At 42.4% G+C, this 21,358-nt stretch overlaps 1 protein-coding gene across 1 annotated transcript in view; it reads left to right on the plus strand.

Annotated features, from left to right (window-relative positions):
* The window catches only part of MOCOS (molybdenum cofactor sulfurase), a 341,896-nt gene that overhangs the window by 35,943 nt on the left and 284,595 nt on the right, over window positions 1-21,358 (plus strand). The window contains exon 3 of the mRNA XM_069730486.1: window positions 6,682-6,748. Within this exon, the coding sequence (XP_069586587.1) occupies window positions 6,682-6,748 (67 nt within the window). The remainder of the gene's footprint in view (window positions 1-6,681; window positions 6,749-21,358) is intronic.

The following is a 21,358-nucleotide window of genomic DNA, read 5'->3' on the forward strand; positions in this document are numbered from 1 at the left end:
CTCTGGAACTCTTCAGCAGATCAGAGTAATTCTGAGAATGTTTTTTCATGACATTTTGTAGTTTATGACATTGGTAAAATTTGTTTAATAAGACTTGTGTTTATTTGTGAAATTATCAGACATTTGGCAAAAATTTTGAAAATTTAGCAATTTTCAAACTTTCAATTCTTATGCCTTTAAACCAGAGACTTATTTCATACAGTACAAAGTATTTAATAAATAACATTTCCCACATGTCTACATAACATCTGCTTCACATAATTTTTAAACATCACTTTTTGGTTAGGAAGTTTGAAGGGTTAAAATTTGACAAGCAATTTCTCATTTTTCCAACAAGATTTACAAAACCATTTTGTTAGGAACCACATCACATTTGAAGTGACTTAAAGGGAACCTGTCAACCCCAAAATTGAAGGTGAGCTGAGCCCACCGGCATCAGGGGCTTATCTACAGCATTCTGTAATGCTGTAGATAAGCCCCCGATGTCACCTGAAAGATGATAAAAAGAGGTTAGATTATACTCACCTGGGCGGGCGGTTCGATCCGATGGGCATCGCGGTCCGGTCCGGGGCCTCCCATTTTCATAGGATGACGTCCTCTTCTTGTCTTCACGCTGCGGCTCCGGCGCAGGCGTACTTTGTCTGCCCTGTTGAGGGCAGAGCAAAGTACTGCAGTGCGCAGGTGGTGGGCCTCTCTGACCTTTCCTGAGGCCTGCGCACGGCAGTACTTTGTTCTGCCATCAACAGGGCAGGCAAAGTACGCCTGTGCCGAAGCCACAGCATGAAGACAAGAAGAGGACATCATCGTAAGAAGATGGGAGGCGCTGGACCGGACTGCGACGCCCAACGGACCGGACCGCAGCGGGATCGCCCCTGGGTGAGTATAATCTAACCTCTTTTTCTCATCTTTCAGGTTACATCGGGGGCTTATCTACAGCATTACAGGGTGACAGGTTCCCTTGAAATGTGGCCTACAGTGGGGAAAATAAGTATTGATACACTGCTGATTTTGCAAGTTTTCCCACCTACAAAGAATGGAGAGGTCTGTAATTTTTATTGCAGGTACACTAAATCTAAAAATAAAAATCAGTATATCACATTTGCAACTTGGAAACTTATTTTCTCCACTGTGTATGACAGAAAATACACAAAATTTACCATATTTTAAAAACTGCATTATTCAAAGTCCTCAAAGTTGCATTCAGATTAACTCTTCAGATGTGTCGCAGGAACTAAAGCAATGTGCAAGGAAAAAATAAACATTGCATTACTTTGTTTCACATTTTACTTTAGCTATAATTTTTTTTTATTTTCACAAGGAGAAAATTGACCCAAAAAATTGTTGTGCAATTTCTCCTTAGTACATCTGTAGTGTGAGCATAAAAATGGATATTTGAGTCCATATTGAAATATGCCGAATGCATTCAGACCATGACAGAGCAGCATTTACAGTCAGACAATGTGCATGGTGACACAATCTTGAGAACTGTTTACTTATTGTCTGAATGCTTTTACCTCACAAATACTTCTATGTTTTTCTGTTTGTTATTGTTAAACATGGATGTTTATTTAACCTCTGTCTGTTATGGACTATCTAATCCTTGGGAGCTTTTATAGTCTATGGGTTTATTGCCCATTGTCTGATGTTTTCCTGGTATCTCTGATTCATCTTATCCGGAAAGATGGCCACTAGAGGGCGAAGCTGCAACCAGGGCTACACAGTGTAAATCACTATATAAGGCCAGAGAAACATGACTAAGGCCGGTTTCACACGTCAGTGGCTCCGGTACGTGAGGTTACAGTTTCCTCACGTACCGTAGCCACTGACACACGTAGACACAGTTAAATCAATGCATCTGTGCAGATGTCATTGATTTATTGCATACCATGTCTCCGTGTGCCAAACACGGAGACATGTTAGTGTTTGTGGGAGAGCACGGATTACACGGACCCATTAAAGTCAGTGGGTCCGTGTAAAACACACACCGCACACGGATGTTGTCCGTGTGCAGTCCATGTGCCATGCAGGAGATAGCGCTACTGTAAGCGCTGTCCCCCCCACTGGTGCTGAAGCTGCGATTCATATCTTCCCTGCAGCAGCGTTTGCTGTAGAGAAGGCATGAATAATCATGTTTAAAATAAAGCTCCATGTCCCCACCCCCCTCCCACGCCCTGTGCGCCCCCCCCTCCCCCCACTGTTATTAAAATACTCACCCGGCTCCCTCGCTGGCTGGCGCTGCTTCCTGTACTGGCCGCACCTGCTACTGTATGAGCGGTCACGTGGGGCCACCCATTACAATCATGAATATGCGGTTCCACCTCCCATAGGGGCGGAGCCGCATATTCATTACTGTAAATGAGCGGCCCCACGTGACCGCTCATACAGTAGAAGGTGCGGCCAGGACAGGAAGCAGCGCCAGCCAGCCAGGGAGCTGGGTGAGTATTTTAATAACAGCGGGGGAGGGGAGCACATGGAGCTTTATTTTAAACACGATTATTCATATATTCTCTACAGCAAACGCTGCTGCAGGGAAGATATGAATCGCGGCTTCAGCACCAGATGCAGGGGACAACGCTAAACTTTAGCGCTGTCTCCCGCACGGTGCGTGTGGTACCCAGTGGGCACACGGGCGGCAAACGTGTGCCGCACGTGTGCCACACTGATGTGCCACAGAAATGCTCCGGCACACGGACATGGATAATTCCGGTACCGATTTTTCTGGGACCGGAATTATCTGGACGTGTGAGACTGCCCTAAAACAGAAGCAGAAAATTGGGTACCTTTATTTATATGTGTACAGTGTTGTGATGTCACGGGGCTACCGCGACAGAGAGGTTCCAGAGAACCGCAGCGCTCTGGGCCTCGTTCACACACTGTGAACAGAAGCTCTTCACCTATATTCTGACCTGGCTGCTTTGTGCCAGCAGGGCAGGAGTTAACCTTATTGCTGAGAGCTGGGTCTCTCTCAGGTGAACTGGATTTTGTAATCTGATCCTCTATATAGACCCAGTCCTGACTTCAGCTATTGTCAGTGATCAGTTCTACTGCCTGGCTGGAGGTTGATGGAGAGAGGTGTTGGTGTTGGAGGTTTATTTACAGAGATTGGTGTCTGCAGTTTTGGTTGCATGTTAAACCTGTTTTCCTTCCTAAGTTTATTCCTTCTCTTCCCTTCTCTGTTTCCTCTGTGGTTGTGTGAGCATTTGGTGAGTTTGAATCTTTTAGTTACCTTGTCTGTTTACCCTGTTATTTGTTGTATTATTACACGGGTGCACTCCACCTCCTTTGGGGGGAGAGGGGGCCACTCATAGGGCCTGCACAGGAGACAGGGATACGCTGGCGGCTCGGGCCTCCTAACCTTCATAGGTACCCCCGAGATAAGAGAAAGCCAGGGCCCCATTAAAGTGGTAGGGTCAGGTGCGGGTCCCAGTACGCCGTCCTGCCCCTTTAAAGCCGCTTACGGCATGACATGTGATACCTGCATAATTGGGGCGCGTATCCAGTGTTGTGAATTTCTCAGGGGTTCTCTTTCTTGATTCATGCTTCTCTGATATTCCAGAAGGATGATGTTTAAAAGCTTCTTGGTGATGATGTGAGTATATGTGCTTATTCTTTATATGTAGAGGGTGGGCCATTTATATGGATACACCTAAATAAAATGGGAATGTTTGGTGATATCAACTTCCTGTTTGTGGCACATTAGTATATGGGAGGGGGAAAACTTTTCAAGATGGTTGGTGACCATGGTGGCCATTTTGAAGTCGGCCATTTTGGATCCATCTTTATTTTTTGTGAGATTCCTTCATGAAAACCTCTTAATATATTCTCGCTAGATTTAAAGTATGGCACATATTGATCGATTTTGTAAGTGAAATGAAGCTACATACAGTTAGGTCCATATATATTTGGACAGAGACAACATTTTTCTAATTTTGGTTATAGACATTACCACAATGAATTTTAAACAAAACAATTCAGATGCAGTTGAAGTTCAGACTTTCAGCTTTCATTTGAGGGTATCCACCTTAAAATAGGATGAAGGGTTTAGGAGTTTCAGCTCCTTAACATGTGCCACCCTGTTTTTAAAGGGACCAAAAGTAATTGGACAATTGAATCCAAAGCTATTTCATGGAAAGGTGTGGGCAATCCCTTCGTTATGTCATTCTCAATTAAGCAGACAAAAGGCCTGTAGTTGATTTGAGGTGTGCTGCTTGCATTTGAAAGATTTTGCTGTGAAGTAAACATGCGGTCAAAGGAGCTCTCCATGCAGGTGAAACAAGCCATCCTTAAGCTGCGAAAACAGAAAAAACCCATCCGAGAAACTGCTACAATATTATATTAGGAGTGACAAAATCTACAATTTGGTACATCCTGAGAAAGAAAGAAAGCACTGGTGAACTCATCAATGCAAAAAGACCTGGGCCCCCACGCAAGACAACAGTGGTGGATGATCGCAGAATAATCTCCATGGTCAAGAGAAACCCCTTCACAACAGCCAACCAAATGAACAACACTCTCCAGGAGGTAGGCGTATCAATATTCTAATCTACCATAAAGAGAAGACTGCATGAAAGTAAATACAGAGGGTTCACTGCACGGTGCAAGCCACTCACAAGATTCAGGAATAAAAAGGCTAGACTGGACTATGCTAAAAACCATTTAAAAAAGCCAGCAAAGTTCTGGAAGAACTTTCTTTGGACAGATGAAACCAAGATCAACCTCTGCCAGAATGATGGAAAGAGAAAAGTATGGCAAAGGCGTGGTACAGCTCATGATCCAAAGCATACCACATCATCTGTAAAACACGGCGGAGGCAGTGTGATGGCTTGGGCATGCATGACTGCCAGTGGCACTGGGTCACTAGTGTTTATTGATGATGTGACACAGGACAGAAGCAGCCAAATGAATTCTGAGGTATTCAGAGACATACTGTGTGCACAGATCCAGCCAAATGCAGCCAAACTGATTGGTCCTCATTTCATACTACAGATGGACAATGACCCAAAACATAAAGCCAAAGCAACCCAGGAGTTTATTAAAGCAAAGAAGTGGAATATTCTTGAATGGCCAAGTCAGTCACCTGATCTCAACCCAATTGCGCATGCATTTCACTTGTTAAAGACTACACTTCAGGCAGAAAGGCCCCAAAACAAACAGCAACTGAAAACCACTGCAGTGAAGGCCTGGGCAGAGCATCAAAAAGGAGGAAACACGGCGTCTGGTGATGTCCATGAGTTCAAGACTTCAGGCAGTCATTGCCAACAAAGGGTTTTCAACCAAGTAGTAAAAATGAACGTTTTATTTCAAATTATTGAATCTGTCCAATTACCTTTGGTCCCTTTAAAAACAGGGTGGCACATGTTAAGGAGCTGAAACTCCTAAACCCTTCATCCAATTTTAATGTGGATACCCTTAAATGAAAGCTGAAAGTCTGAACTTCAACTGCATCTGAATTGTTTTGTTTAAAATTCATTGTGGTAATGTCTATAAATAAAATTAGAAAAATGTTGTCTCTGTCCAAATATATATGGACCTAACTGTATACCAAGCCTAAAATGCCTACATACACCATCAGAAGGCATTTGCATGGCTCTGGGCTATCAGTCAGAGTTCCAGCTACAAGTGTTCTATTAATCTCATACCATCACTCTTAAAGGCTATCTTTGTGCAAAGCAAGATGAATATGGAATCTGAAATGAATTTCCACCCTCTTTAGTGACGAGTCCTGCTTTTGTCTTGGGCAATTCCAAGAACATGATTTCACAGGGAAATAAGAAAGTATCTCAAGAGCTGTGTTTTAACATGAAAGCGCCATGCTGCATTTTGCTCATGGTACTGTAAGCAGCCTACATGGCCTAAACATTCTACCATGGCCAGCAGTGTCACTGGATTTGTCTCCTATCAAACACATTTGAGGTATCATTGGTCGGCAATTGCCAAGGAAGCTGCCAGCAGGGGATCTTAATGATTCACATGACCAAATGCATTTAGCATGGCAGAACATTTCTCAGGCAACCATTAATGACCTAATTTACAGAAAACCAAGGCATGTAAGTGTGCTTATTTCTGTACGTGGCACTCACACAATACTGAATAAATTGAGATGTTTTGAAAATTTTGTCTTCACCTTCCCACCATTTGCATATTGATAACATATATATTGATCCCATTATTTACATAATTATATGGCTTTTTCTTCTTCGTCTTGCAATTTCAATGTTGAAGATTGTATGTATTTGAGTGAAGGTTTTGACATAAAATGTGTTGTCCAGTACTTGCTAGCATATTATTAATGGGCTCAGTGATGTGAAAAAAACAGATCCTTGTCTCCTGAATGAGCGCCACTCCACTGTACTCAATTCTGCATCCCCTGTATGTTTGCTGGGATCAACACAGCACTGAATATGGAAAAGCGCCACTTCTCTGGGAGTTGAGCATCGTTTTTTGTTTTCCTTTTGTGTGTTTTTTTACCTCTTTTGGCCCATTAATAAATGGCTTCCGGCAGTTGAAAACAATTTTAATGTTATCCAGTTAAACTTTCTGTTGTACATTAGTGATGGTATTGTATTGCATTACTAAATAGAAGTACATTTATGTGTATGCTGCACTCAACTGGTAATGTATTAATAGAAGAATAAAGAGTTCTAGAAAACCTAATGTCTCACACACATGTACATTTTGTAGGTAATCCTCACAGCAACAATTTAAGCAGCAGACTGACCCATGATACAATTGAACATGTTCGATACAGGTAAGATAATAACAGGTCACAATTTTCGGTAGCAGTAAAGAATTTGCAATGGCATTTGTTGAAGGTGGGATCATATTAAAGCTAAGAGCTTAAGTCTAGCACTAAAGGGATGTGGTGAAGCATAATTAAAGGTGTTACATTGCGTGTTTATAAGGAAGAAGTGTAAGCAGAAAGCTTAGCGTTAGGTACGTTACTTACTCTTGCTATACACTACCAGAGTTTACAGCTCGCCTCACAAAATCTGTTTGTATTTTTAAGTCTGTACTGGTCCGAGCTAACAGCATTGCATATACCCAATAATTCAGGTCATGAGATCCGCAATCAGGCCTAGAATTGTGACTGTAATATGGACCAGAAAATATAGTTGTGTAAATCGTTTCTATCTATGGATCTAAACTGCCTTTCTTGAAGTTCCTTCCTCTTGAGGCTGGGTTAGATTTCAGCGTAATACTCTGCTTTCCCTTACCTATGATTTAGGCATGAATTCTTTTGGTCTTCACGCGAATTACAAGTAATGATGTCTGATTGATTCATCTTAGGCCAGGACTACATGACCCTATTTTCTCTCAACTGAGAGAATTGGGCTGATTATGCTAATCACACTCTGATCAGTGCAAAAACAGAGCATGTTCATTAATTTTGCAGATTTTTCGTGTTTTTGCTGCTATATTATTGCATTGTGAAACTCTGGAAAAAAAAACTGAAAAATCCACACAAAAAAAGCTCAAAAAACGCTGACATTCCTGAACTTGTGCACATAGCCTAAAAATCTGATGCCATACTGTTGGTCCGTATAGCATGTGAGTTTTTTCTTGCACTGTCCAATTTCAGAATGAAAGTGCAGCATGCTGAGATTTTTTTCCCCATGCTGAATAAAGCTGAGAAAAAATATGCAGATCTGCTCGGCCTCACTGAATAAATTGGTCCGAGTACAATCTGAAAATTTATCGGATTGCACTCATCCGATTTATACTCAAGTGTGAGCGAGCCTTTATGGGGACTACCGGTAGACAGCCTAGTGAAAAGAGAAACAAGTGCACATTGATGTAAAGTACATGAAGAAAATATAGATTAACAGAAGAAAATTAGTTTACATTACAATTATTATGAAGTATTTTAAAATGAACATTATTCACTTTGCATCCCATAATCATTACACTGTTGGCCAGATTGTTGGCTATGTAAGCAAAGACATGTAACCTTCTGAGGCAATATGAAGCTTAATTAGGAAAACACAATATAATTATCTTTGGAATGCGGTAATAGATATCCCCATAATAGGGGTAGAGGTTTTTTATTATTGTAGTTCATACTATTCTGTCTTGTATTTTATTTTTCTAAAATGTTTGCCTCTCCTACTGATTTTACAGTACTTATAGGCCTCATTCCTTATTGTGGCAATCTTCTTTTTTGTATTGTAGCAATTTATATTCTGCTTCTGTTAGATTTGTCTTTCATTACCTCTGTTTGCAGCAGGTTTTTCATTTTCTGTTTTAGCTCACCTCTTTGCCCTTTCGCTGGCTATGTTAAATTTGTTGTAGCCTTGAAATGAAGCCTGCCTCCCTTATGTGCAAAGATATTCATGCCTTCTCTTTTCATTGTTATATCCTTTTGACTTTGTACACTGTGCCAGGTTTGTTGATATTTTCTGTTTTGAAAGTAATTTTTTTTCGAAAGTATTTATTTTTCAGAATGTTAAGTAAAAATTGTTTTAATTGCACAGCTTCAGTGTAGCATAAATTTCTTAAATGTGTTTATGATGTTTACGTCTATAAGGGCATGTAGGTAACAGAAGGTTGAATAAAATGATACTATGATATGTGCAATTCATTGTCTTATTTCAGAGAAATCTACTTTTTTCTTAATATGTAACTGAGCTGTTAAGATCTATGGGCAGGATATAGATCTCCCTTCAGTGCTTATTTTTAATGAAACAGGGAGTTGACAGTATGAGACATATAATGACTGACAGTCTGCTCTCTTGATCTACATGTCTCACACTGGTAATGATCCTTCTCATTTAAAATAAGCTCAAGATGCAGATTCTCTGGGAGATCTGTGTCCGGCCCATAAATCTTATCAGCTCATTTACTTATTGTGGAAACATGGATTTCTCTGGAATAAGATATTGGATCAGAGATATCAAGGTATCATTTTATTCAGCTTCCAATGACCTAGATGTCCATATAGATGTCTTAGTGGGGTTGATCTTACTAACAAATTCCCTTTAACCGCACCTATGACCAATGTTGTGTATTTACATAATGCAATGTCTGCTTTTATTTTAGTCTTTTATGTAATATACATATACCACGGGATCTATAGAGAGTGTGCATAAACTATATGTTCCACCACTTGATTTATTTGTCACTGTGTATTTTTAAAAAAACTAGGTCACCTAAGAATAAGCAGACTTCCAATTTCCTAGTTATCCGACACCTGGCACAAATAAGTTTTGTAGTGTTAATTTTTTTTGTTTTATTGCTTTTTCTCTTTTGAATAAGTAGAATTAACCTGATTCATGATGTAAAGAGCATACCTATTTCCAATATTTATAATCTAAAGCTAAAATATAGACCTGTTAGGAAAATATTGAAATAAAAATGCATTTACATGTGTTTACTTTACCTTGAAGACCCTGCCGTTGGTTTACTTTTATATATGACTGATTAAAGCTTAAATGGTCACTGTACTTTAAACAAACTTTTCATAAATCAATAGTACAAGTAAAGAAAATAAACTTGCTAATATGCACTGTATGCAGAATGTTTAGAAAAGTGAGTATTTTGATCATATCATCATTTTTAAGCAGATTTTCCATTTCCAAGCTGTGTAAACTTGAATAAGGTGTGCAGAATTATCAGGCAGCCTGTTTTCCACAGTTAAATGGACCATAAAAGACAATTATCTGACTCTGAAAGGTGAAAATTTGTTAAATGTCTTAGAGAGTGATGCAGTAAAAGAACATGGCACTACTGTGTATAGGTGCCCAAATAGGAGCCTGATCCGTAGCAATATACATAGTGGATTGTCCTCTAAAAACCTAAGCCTTCCATAACCAATGTCTTATCCTTCTTCTCTGGTGGCAATCCGTGTATCTGAGGAAGGTCTATGTACAGGCTGAAACGATATGCTCTCACTGTCGATTGCAACTCTCAATTAAATCACCTTAAAATTCTATAATTGAGTGCCGAGTTCTTCCTACGTACAGTTAGGTCCATATATATTTGGACAGAAACAACATTTTTCTAATTTTATTTATAGACATTACCACAATGAATTTTAAACAAAACAATTCAGATGCAGTTGAAGTTCAGACTTTCAGCTTTCATTTAAGGGTATCCACATTAAAATTGGATGAAGGGTTTAGGAGTTTCAGCTCCTTAACATGTGCCACCCTGTTTTTAAAGGGACCAAAAGTAATTGGACAGATTCAATAATTTTAAATAAAACGTTCATTTTTAGTACTTGGTTGAAAACCCTTTGTTGGCAATGACTGCCTGAAGTCTTGAACTCATGGACATCACCAGACGCCGTGTTTCCTCCTTTTTGATGCTCTGCCCAGGCCTTCACTGCAGTGGTTTTCAGTTGCTGTTTGTTTTGGGGCCTTTCTGCCTGAAGTGTAGTCTTTAACAAGTGAAATGCATGCGCAATTGGGTTGAGATCAGGTGACTGACTTGGCCATTCAAGAATATTCCACTTCTTTGCTTTAATAAACTCCTGGGTTGCTTTGGCTTTATGTTTTGGGTCATTGTCCATCTGTAGTATGAAATGAGGACCAATCAGTTTGGCTGCATTTGGCTGGATCTGTGCACACAGTATGTCTCTGAATACCTCAGAATTCATTTGGCTGCTTCTGTCCTGTGTCACATCAGCAATAAACACTAGTGACACAGTGCCACTGGCAGCCATGCATGCCCAAGCCATCACACTGCCTCTGCCGTGTTTTACAGATGATGTGGTATGCTTTGGATCATGAGCTGTACCACGCCTTTGCCATACTTTTCTCTTTCCATCATTCTGGCAGAGGTTGATCTTGGTTTCATCTGTCCAAAGAAAGTTCTTCCAGAACTTTGCTGGCTTTTTTAGATGTTTTTTAGCATAGTCCAGTCTAGCCTTTTTATTCCTGAATCTTGTGAGTGGCTTGCACCGTGCAGTGAACCCTCTGTATTTACTGTCATGCAGTCTTCTCTTTATGGTAGATTAGAATATTGATACGCCTACCTCCTGGAGAGTGTTGTTCATTTGGTTGGCTGTTGTGAAGGGGTTTCTCTTGACCATGGAGATTATTCTGCGATCATCCACCACTGTTGTCTTCCGTGGGCGCCCAGGTCTTTTTGCATTGATGAGTTCACCAGTGCTTTCTTTCTTTCTCAGGATGTACCAAATTGAAGATTTTGTCACTCCTAATATTTTAGCAGTTTCTCGGATGGGTTTTTTCTGTTTTCGCAGCTTAAGGATGGCTTGTTTCACCTGCATGGAGAGCTCCTTTGACCGCATGTTTACTTCACAGCAAAATCTTTCAAATGCCAGCACCACACCTCAAATCAACTACAGGCCTTTTGTCTGCTTAATTGAGAATGACATAACGAAGGGATTGCCCACACCTTTCCATGAAATAGCCTTGGATTCAATTGTCCAATTACTTTTGGTCCCTTTAAAAACAGGGTGGCACATGTTAAGGAGCTGAAACTCCTAAACCCTTCATCCTATTTTAAGGTGGATACCCTCAAATGAAAGCTGAAAGTCTGAACTTCAACTGCATCTGAATTGTTTTGTTTAAAATTCATTGTGGTAATGTCTATAACCAAAATTAGAAAAATGTTGTCTCTGTCCAAATATATATGGACCTAACTGTACATTACAGAGGGATGGAATACTCTGGAAATTGCTAAGATATTGGGGTGTGATTATAGAAACATTAATACCAGAAACCCGTTATCCTACATCACTGTCATATTGCAGAACTGCATCCTTCCTGGAGTGGCCAGAAGTACAAGGTACAAGGTGATCAGGGCCCAGAGACATGGCTGAGTTAAGGGAGGCTGAAACCCGAGCAACATGGAGCAAGACACAGAAGTTGAACGTTTACATGGGGCAAATACATTTTTCAAAGGTGGACTGATGAGATGAGATGAGATGAGATGAGAGTGACTCTTGATGGACCAGAAGAATGGTCCCATGGCTGGATTAGTAACGGGCACAGACTCAGATGCCAGCAAGTTGGAGTTGGCGTACTGCTATGGATTGGTATTATTAAAGATGAGCTAGTTGGACATTTTCATGTTAAAAATGGATTCAAAATCAACTTCTAAACTTACTGCCAATTTTTTCAAGACACTTTCTATAAACAGTGGTACAGGAAATAATCTGCATTTTTCAAGGAAAAATCATTACTGTATGAGCGGTAACTGTGACCGCTCAATACAGGAAGAAGATGCAGCGGTGGAAGAAGCAGGGACGCAGCGTCAGGAGCAGGTAAGTATACGGGGAGAGGGAGCGCAGCGCTGCGCGATATTTACCTCTCCTCATTCCGGTGCAGCTCCGTCTTCAGCATCCTCTGGCTGTGATGCTCAGGTCAGAGGGTGCGGTGATGTAGTCAGTGCGCGCCCTCTGCTGAACGTCAGTGCTGAAGATGGAGCCGCACGAGGAGCAGGTAAATATTGAAAGTGCCGGGGTCCTGAGCGAAGAGAGGTGAGTATGTGATTTTTTTTTTTTATCGCAGCAAAAGCATATGGGGCAAGTGACTATTCGGAGCATCTTATGGGGCCATAACACATGTGCAGCACTATAAGGGGCAAGTGGCTGTGTGGAGCATCTTATGGGGCCATAACACTTGTACAGCACTATAAGGGGCAAGTCACTGTATGGAGCATCTTATGGGGCCATAACACTTGTGCAGCACTATAAGGGGCAAGTGGCTGTGCGGAGCATCTTATGGGGCCATAACACTTGTGCAGCACTATAATGGGGCAAGTGGCTATAAGGAGCATCTTAAGGGGCCATAATACTTGTGCAGCACTATAAGGGGCAAGTGGCTGTGCGGAGCATCTTATGGGGCCATAACACTTGTGCAGCACTATATGGGGCAAGTGACTATGTGGAGCATCTTATGGGGCCTTAACACTTGTGCAGCACTATATGGGGCAAGTGGCTATATGGAGCATCTTATGGGGCCATAACACTTGTGCAGCACTATATGGGGCAAGTGGCTGTGCGGAGCATCTTATGGGGCCATAACACTTGTGCAGCACTCTAAGGGGCAAGTGGCTGTGCGGCGCATCTTATGGGGCCATAACAATTGTGCAGCACTATATGGGGCAAGTGGCTGTGCGGAGCATCTTATGGGGCCATAACACTTGTGCAGCACTATATGGGGCAAGTGGCTGTGTGGAGCATCTGTATGGTTCCATAACACTTGTGCAGCACTATATGGGGCAAGAGCCTGTACGGAGCATCTTATGGGGCCATAAAACTTGTGCAGCACTATATTGGGCAAGTGGCTGAACGGAGCATCTTATGGGGCCATAACACTTGTGCAGCACTATATGGGGCAAGTGACTGTATGGAGCATCTTATGGGGTCATAACACTTGTGCAGCACTATATTTTTGGCAAGTGGCTGTACGGAGCATCTTATGGGGCCATAACGTTTGTGCAGCACTATATAGGGCAAATATCTGTATGGAGCATATTATAAGGTCCTTATTACCCTTTATGCAGGATTATATGGGGGATATTTTAATATGGAGCATCTAATGCGGCCCATCAAACTTTATGGAGCATTATATGGGGCTCCTGATTCAATATGGATATTCAAAAACACTTAACCTACTGATGTCTCAATTAATTTTACTTTTATTGGTATCTATTTTTACTTTTGAAATTTACCGGTAGCTGCTGCATTTTCCACCCTAGGCTTATACTCGAGTCATTAAGTTTTCCCAGTTTTTTGTGGCAAAATTAGGGGGGTCGGCTTATACTCGGGTCGGCTTATACTCGAGTATATATGGTATATAATTTAAACAATGTGATTTTAGGATTTTATTTTTATATTCTATCTCTCAATGTTAAAATTAACCTACCCTTAAAATTATAGACTGTTCATGTCTTTGTCAGTGTGCAAACTTACAAACTCATCAAGGGATTAAATGATGATTTCCTACACTGCATTTATATATATATATATATATATATATATATATATATATATATATACACACACATTCACACACTGTGGGCACAATTATACAATATATTCTTATAAGTTGAGGTGACAATGGTTAGTATACTAATATAAAAAATTGACCACATATTTGGAGGAATTGTACATGTAGGCATACCATTTCTATTCATATTATTATTTATTATTATAAGTGAATATGTTAGGGTATAGATATACAGACTAATGTGCATAGTTTAAATGACTGTTACATTTTAACTTATGAACTGTGCATGGTTTTCAGAAATATAACTAATCTTTGTTAAATCTCTAAAAGAAAACTTCTATCCGCGTAAGGTATAGTGCCTGTTATGGCGGTTCAATTAGACCTTATATACCTATCTAGTTAGAATTATTAAATAATATTAACCCCTTTACGACCTGAGATGTATAGGAACATCATGTCATGTTCCAGACTGGGTTTTGAGTCCCATCTTTCCATTTTTCTGGTCTGGTCATGCCAGGGGTTAACTTTCTCAGCCTCAGTCTGGCTTCAGGTTTGCTATTTATCTCTGCTGTGTCCTGCAGACCATGTCAGCTATAGTTTCTGCATATGGCATGTGTAGCTTACTCCGTTTGCCCTAATTTGTCCTGCTGCTTGCTTTCTGAACCTGTGTCTGTTTTTTTTCCCTCTTCCCTTCCCGTCTCAGTGTTCCCCTTTTGTGTATTTACTCTCTGGTTTTGACTTGGCTTGGACCCTGACCTGTGGTTTTGTCTCTTGTCTTTGACATATCTGCTCCTGACCGGTACTGACCCATTTGACTTGTTGTTGACTCTGTGTTTGCTTATTCCTTTTGTACTGCATTACAGTCTTATATCGAATATATATAAACAATCCGCGCTGGGTTCTGTAATTTTATGACCCTTAAATCCCTCAAAAAAAAAAAAACTGAGTGTTTGCACCTTTTATATGGCTTTAAAAACTATTTAAAAATAAATATGTGTTTGTTTAAAATAGCTCCGCCATGGAGCACAACATTGTCCAAATAACAAATGAGGTTCTGAGCGATGTAAACTGTCCGTTAGAAAAACTTTAGATTTTTACCTGGTGCAGCATAAATGGTAAGGTCCTCAGTTCCCTTTAGTCAATCTTTATACAAGTCCAAATGTGGAAGAGTGCGGCTTCAGTGGAGTTTATTTCTTCTTCCGCTTTCCCAAGAGCGGGCTCCAGGCAGTGCCCCGGCCGGCGGCAAACAGCCCTGTGCTCACCCACTCCTAACAGCGACTAAGCGCTGTTGTATAGCTCTCGGTTCTCTGCCTCTGCAGGACCTTGCGTGAAGTCACGGTCATGTGATTGCTCATGTGACTTGCTATGGATAGCGTTGTGGACCAATTTCCTACTAGTTTCGGAATAGGACGTATTCCTTCATCAGGGTTCACTGCCTGGAGCCCGCTCACGGGAAAGCGGAAGAAGAAATAAACTCCACTGAAGCCGCACTCTTCCACATTTGGACTTGTATAAAGATTGATTAAAGGGAACTGAGGACCTTACCCAGTGGCGTAACTACAAAGTGAGGGGCCCCGATGCGAACTTTCAAATGGGGCCCCCCGCGCCAAAATATTTCCCACCGAAATTCACATTTTCCCTTTTCATTTCGCACACTATAGTTGTGTTGCAATGTTGTATAGTCTGACCTAATACTGCCCTGTACTCGCTGAGAAAAATGATTTTATAACTAACATGTCCCTACAGTAATATGTCCTCCCTCGCTCTAATTCCAAGCGCACTCCCGGCGTTTGAAATCTGTGTGCTGTTCAGAGGCGTAGCTAGAGCTTTTGCCGCCCGGAGCTGTTCCCGAGTTTGGCGCCCCCCCCCCCCTCCCCCGGCTCAATACACACAAAGGTTACCAAAAATGGTTTTCCTGTTTTGTAGAACTTAAACTGGGCCTAATGGTGTCACCCCCACATGCCAAACCTGTGACGTAATACCACCACACCATGACCAGACTACATAGTGACCGAATAATACTACATACAAGGGACAAATACCACAACACCATTTCCAGACCACATATTACCACCACATAGTGACTGAATACTACAATACTGATCAGTAATAAAAAAAAAAACACAATACTATCACCATAAGTGCCAGTATTCACAGGAGATCTGTACTTAGTATGCAGTGTCTGTGTAGAGGTAATACAGAGATCACTGGTGATATTATACACAGGAGCTCTGTATATAATGTATAGATAATACAGTGATCACTGGTGACATTGTACACAGGACCTCTGTATATAGAATACAGTGTATAGTGTCAGTGTATAGGTAACACTGACTCACCAGTGACGTCTCTAGGTGAAGTCCTTCATCTTTCATCCAGCATAGACCGCCATCATTCCTTCCAGCCAGGACTCGTTTCTGCAGGAAATAACACAGTTATCTCGAGCTCCGCTTGCAGAACACATTACTTAACTTTTCACAACTTCTACATTACATCACATGAAGAAAAAAAGGCGATATAGTGTCATTCTGCATAGTAACAGGACCGCCCCCCCATTTAAAACAGTATACTCAAAAAATAAAATAAATACATCACTGCAGTAATAATATCCCTTAATTAGCCCCTATGGTAATAATATTCCCCACCCTGGCCCCGTGTGTCTCATTCCTGGCTCCAGCCATATGTTCTCGCATCCTGCCCTCATGAGTATCCATTCTACCCCATATGATCTCCACATCCTGCCCCATATGTCTCCATCGTATCCATCCTGCCCCATGATCCAATCCTGCCCCGTGTCTCCAATCATGCCCCGTATCTACATTCTGCCCATGCCTCAAGTCCTGCCCCCAGTGTGTCCAGCAATCTGCCCCAGTGTGTCCAGCATATTACCCCCAGTGTGTCCAGCAATCTGCCCCAGTATGTCCAGCACTGCCCCCAGTGTGCCCAGCAATCTGCCCCAGTGTTCAGCATTGCCCCAGTGTGTCCAGCAGTCTGCCCCAGTGTGTCCAGCATATTACCCCCAGTGTGTCCAGCATATTACCCCCAGTGTCCAGCATTGCCCCAGTGTGTCCAGCATATTACCCCCAGTGTCCAGCATTGCCCTAGTGTGTCCAGCAGTCTGCCCCAGTGTGTCCAGCATATTACCCCCAGTGTGTCCAGCATATTACCCCCAGTGTCCAGCATTGCCCCAGTGTGTCCAGCATATTACCCCCAGTGTGTCCAGCATATTACCCCCAGTGTCCCCAGCATATTACCCCCAGTGTCCAGCATTGCCCCAGTGTGTCCAGCATATTACCCCCAGTGTGTCCAGCAATCTGCCCCAGTGTCCAGCATTGCCCCAGTGTGTCCAGAAATCTGCCCCAGGGTCTCCAGCATTGCCTCAATGTGTCCAAAAATCTGCCCCAGTGTCCAGCATTGCCCCAGTGTGTCCAGAAGTCTGCCCCAGGGTCTCCAGCATTGCCCCAGTATGTCCAGAAATCTGCCCCAGTGTGTCCAGAAATCTGCCCCAGGGTCTCCAGTATTGCCCCAGTGTGTCCAGCAATCTGCCCCATGGTCTCCAGCATTGCCCCCAGACAGAGTCAGAGATAAAGAAAAAAAAAAAAGTAAAATCCTCACCTCTCCCGTTCCTAGCGCAGGTCCGGAGGGAAGGTCCAGGGAAGGTGCAGGGAAGAAGCAGGGAAGGTCCAGGGAAGGTCCCAGGGAAGGTGCAGGGAAGGTGCCAGGGAAGGAGCAGGGAAGGTGCCAGGGAAGGAGCAGGTAGTGCCAGGGAAGGTGCAGGGAAGGTGCCAGGGAAGGAGCAGGGAAGGTGCCAGGGAAGGAGCAGGGAAGGTGCCAGGGAAGGAGCAGGTAGTGCCAGGGAAGGAACAGGGAAGGTCCCAGGGAAGAAGCAGGGAAGGTGCCAGGGAAGAAGCAGGGAAGGTCCCAGGGAAGGTGCAGGGAAGCTGCCAGGGAAGGTGAAGGGAAGAAGCAGGGAACGTGCCAGGGAAGGTCACAGGGAAGGTGCCAGGGATGGTGCAGGGAAGAAGCAGGGAAGGTGCAGGGAAGGTGCCAGGGAAGGTGAAGGGAAGGTGCCATGGAGGGTGCAGGGAAGGTGCAGGGAAGGTGCCAGGCTGTAATGCCAGCACATATAGTGGCAGCACCAGGAATACGGGGTATTAACTTTGTCAGCACCAGAGGGAGGCAGGAACCTCCACCAGCTCCAGAACATGGCAGGTGCCAGGCTGAAGCCAACACTTTACATGAGCGGCACCAACAATAAGGATGAACCTGGGAATTCCCGGGACTCTGCACTCAGAGGGCAGTGATGGAGGAAGGAAATCCACCGACTCCAGAGGTCCCTGCTCCCTACAGAGGAGAGGATTGCCAGCATGGAGCTGAGCTTTGTAGTTCCACAGCCGCAGGAGATCTGTAGCAGCCGCCAGCCCTGGAGGCCTCTGCAGCAGGAAATATGGGACATGTAGCAGAGCCGGCTGTGTGCTTTATCATCTCACAGCTCTGCTATTCTGCGTCTGCGAATAAACCTCAGCTCTGCTGATCCGCTACATCATACACACTCAGCTCTGCTACATTTCTCTGCATAAGTCAGGCTCTGCTGTGCCACGTCTAAGAAAACACAGAACTATTTTAGCTCTGCTACATCTCCACAAACTCAGCTACATCTGGACAAAGTCATCCGGACACGTGTGGATAAAACACTGCAGCCCTGCTACAAATAACAAACATGGCACTGCTACATCTTACACTGCTGCTGACCACTCTCTACACCATGACAACTCCCTGCAAACACCGAGCCCCTCAGCACTGCTACATCTGACCGACTCACTCCCAAACATGGAGACAATCTCAGCTCGGCTCCATATCTGCCGGCACAGCAGAGCTGATGAGAACAGGAACTTTTCCGATTGTAATGAAGTTCTGCAGCGGCTGCCACTTACAGGGGAGATGAGGCTGAGGAGCAGGGAGAGCAGCAGGCAGGGGGCCAGTCCTGACTCCTTTCCTTTGGTGCGACTCACTGAAGGACCTGTGTGGACACGCCTCTCCAGGTCACATGGTTGGATCATGTGACTGCATTGACTCCATCCATCTTCCCCCATGTAATTGGAGGACCTGCGGTGACGGCTCCCTGCTGCGGGTCACTCACAAATGGTTTGGTCGGTGAGTCATTCATTCTCCTTCGCTATTGTCCATGGACGGAAGGGCGGGGGCGGGGGCGGGTCCGGGCCCTTAGGAAGTCCGGGCCCCGTCGCAATTGCGACCTCTGCGACCGCTATAGTTACGCCCCTGACCTTACCATTTATACTGCACCAGGTAAAAATCTAAAGTCTTTCTAATGGACGCTTTACATCGCTCAGAACCTCTTTTGTTATTTGGACAATGTTGTGCTCCATGGCAGAGCGATTTTAAACAAACACATTTATTTTTAAATAGTTTTTAAAGCCATATAAAAGGTGCAAACACTCAGTTTTTTTTTCATCAGCTGATATGTGCCCCAAACAGCCAGGGGTGCAATCAAGATCCTCCCACGGCTGTTAACACGTTAAATGTTAAATATTTAACATTGCTGTGTATATATGTTTGTTATACATAGTAACTATACTCTTTTAAAATTAGTAACAAATCACTTGAAAGCACTTTGCAATAATCTTCCTTTTCTTTAAGCACATAATCCCTTTTGAAAAATTAATCATCCTTGAAAATTTCAGGAAGCAAGTGGCCTCCTCTCCTAAATGTCATTATCTGCTAAATAATGCAGAGTTATTGATGTGTTCACATGGTTTCACCTGGGAAATGTTTACCCAGTAATTCAGCAAAGAACAATAGGAAATTACGTCTTTATAAATGTACACAAAATATTATTTTTATTGTAATTTACACGATCTCTAGGAGACAAGTATTTAAAGCTTTTTTTTCTAATAAATGCGTGTTAATGTTTTAGTCTACTTGTAGCATAGATAGTATGCCTATGTTAGCATAAATAGAATTACCACAATAGTTATGATGCTTCGTTCTTTAACCACTTCATGACTGGAGAAAATTCCCCCCTTCCTAACCTGGCATATATTCAGGTATTATTGCACATGCACTGCTCTGAAAAATGTTCTCATTCTAATATTCAAAACATTGTTGTCCCATACGATATCAGGGGAAACATAAAGAAAAATAGGAAATACTCGTCTATTTTTCACATTTTTTAATCCAGGAAAGGCTGGTAAAAAAAAAATTAAATTGCATTTCTATTTATGCAGAAATATTTTTTTTTTTCTACATATTTGATTTCAATCAAGCCATGGCTAGAAATATCAATTCAGACAAGCAAAGACTAATTTCTTTAGTTTTGTTTTAATTGTTTATGTTTTTGCTTTTTTTAAAATTAATTAATTAATGTATTTATTTATATATTTTTTTTAAATCCTGTGCCTCCTAAAGAGTGCTTAAAAAAACATTGGTGGCATTTTAACACACAAATACATTATTTGTATTGCTGATTTACACTGTAACTAGGGCTGGTATATTATCTTCAGTTACAGGGGAATTTCCGCCTCCTGCCTGCGTAGCAGAGCTGACTGGGTCTCCTAGGACCCAGCACCTCCTACTCCCTCCCTTCACCCAGTATTCACATGTTCAATGTAAGAAGTACAGTCAGTGCTACTGGCGTGCCATGCCATTTGGGCAAGAAAGTCAACTTTTTTCAAACTTTTTTTGTGCTGTTTTCCTTTTTTTACTTTATTATTGGAAACCGTTTGACAGCTGGTTGGGAAAGCTCTGCATGACACTTGAGGTAATACTAGATTCTGTTCGAATTTTCTCTCTATATGATATATAGCCATAGGCTGTTGAAATGGCAGTTGCTATGTGGTAACCAAGTTATATGCAATATTGTCGCTAAATACCGCAATATCAGGCGTTTGGCACTTTAGGGCATAGTGCAATTCCACAGCCAAGTTAAATGACAAAAAGGCCTACTTATTGGATTATACATGCACTTTAGCACTTTTTAGCAGAATCATTTTTGCTACACCGTGTCTTTAATGTCTTTCTCACCCCTTTTCTTTTCTCCACTCCCCTCCTTGATCAAACAGACATTTAAAGGGAGAGTATATAGGGGAAGTGAGGGTGAGCCACCGTTGAGCAGTTGCGCCACATATGTGTACAAGTTAGGGTGCCAACCTCCACGGCAAGGTAGGGACAATTGATTAGGGACACCTGAGGGTCAGCTATGCTAGTTTAAAGCCCCTTTGGTAATCCCAGAAGTGATTTGTTTTGCTTACTGTTTAGCAATGACATTTCTTTTTGGCAGTGATCTGCCTTTTGGTCGTTCAAATGGTATTTAGGTGATTTACTCTATAGCATTACAGTTGTCTTGGATGGTGGTCCTACTCTGGAGTTTGTCACTATCACCCTTAACCCCTTAACGACCACCGATATGCCTTTTAACGGCGGCA

The sequence above is a fragment of the Ranitomeya imitator genome, chromosome 6, assembly GCF_032444005.1.
Source record: "Ranitomeya imitator isolate aRanImi1 chromosome 6, aRanImi1.pri, whole genome shotgun sequence".
Classification (NCBI taxonomy): Eukaryota; Metazoa; Chordata; class Amphibia; order Anura; family Dendrobatidae; genus Ranitomeya; species Ranitomeya imitator.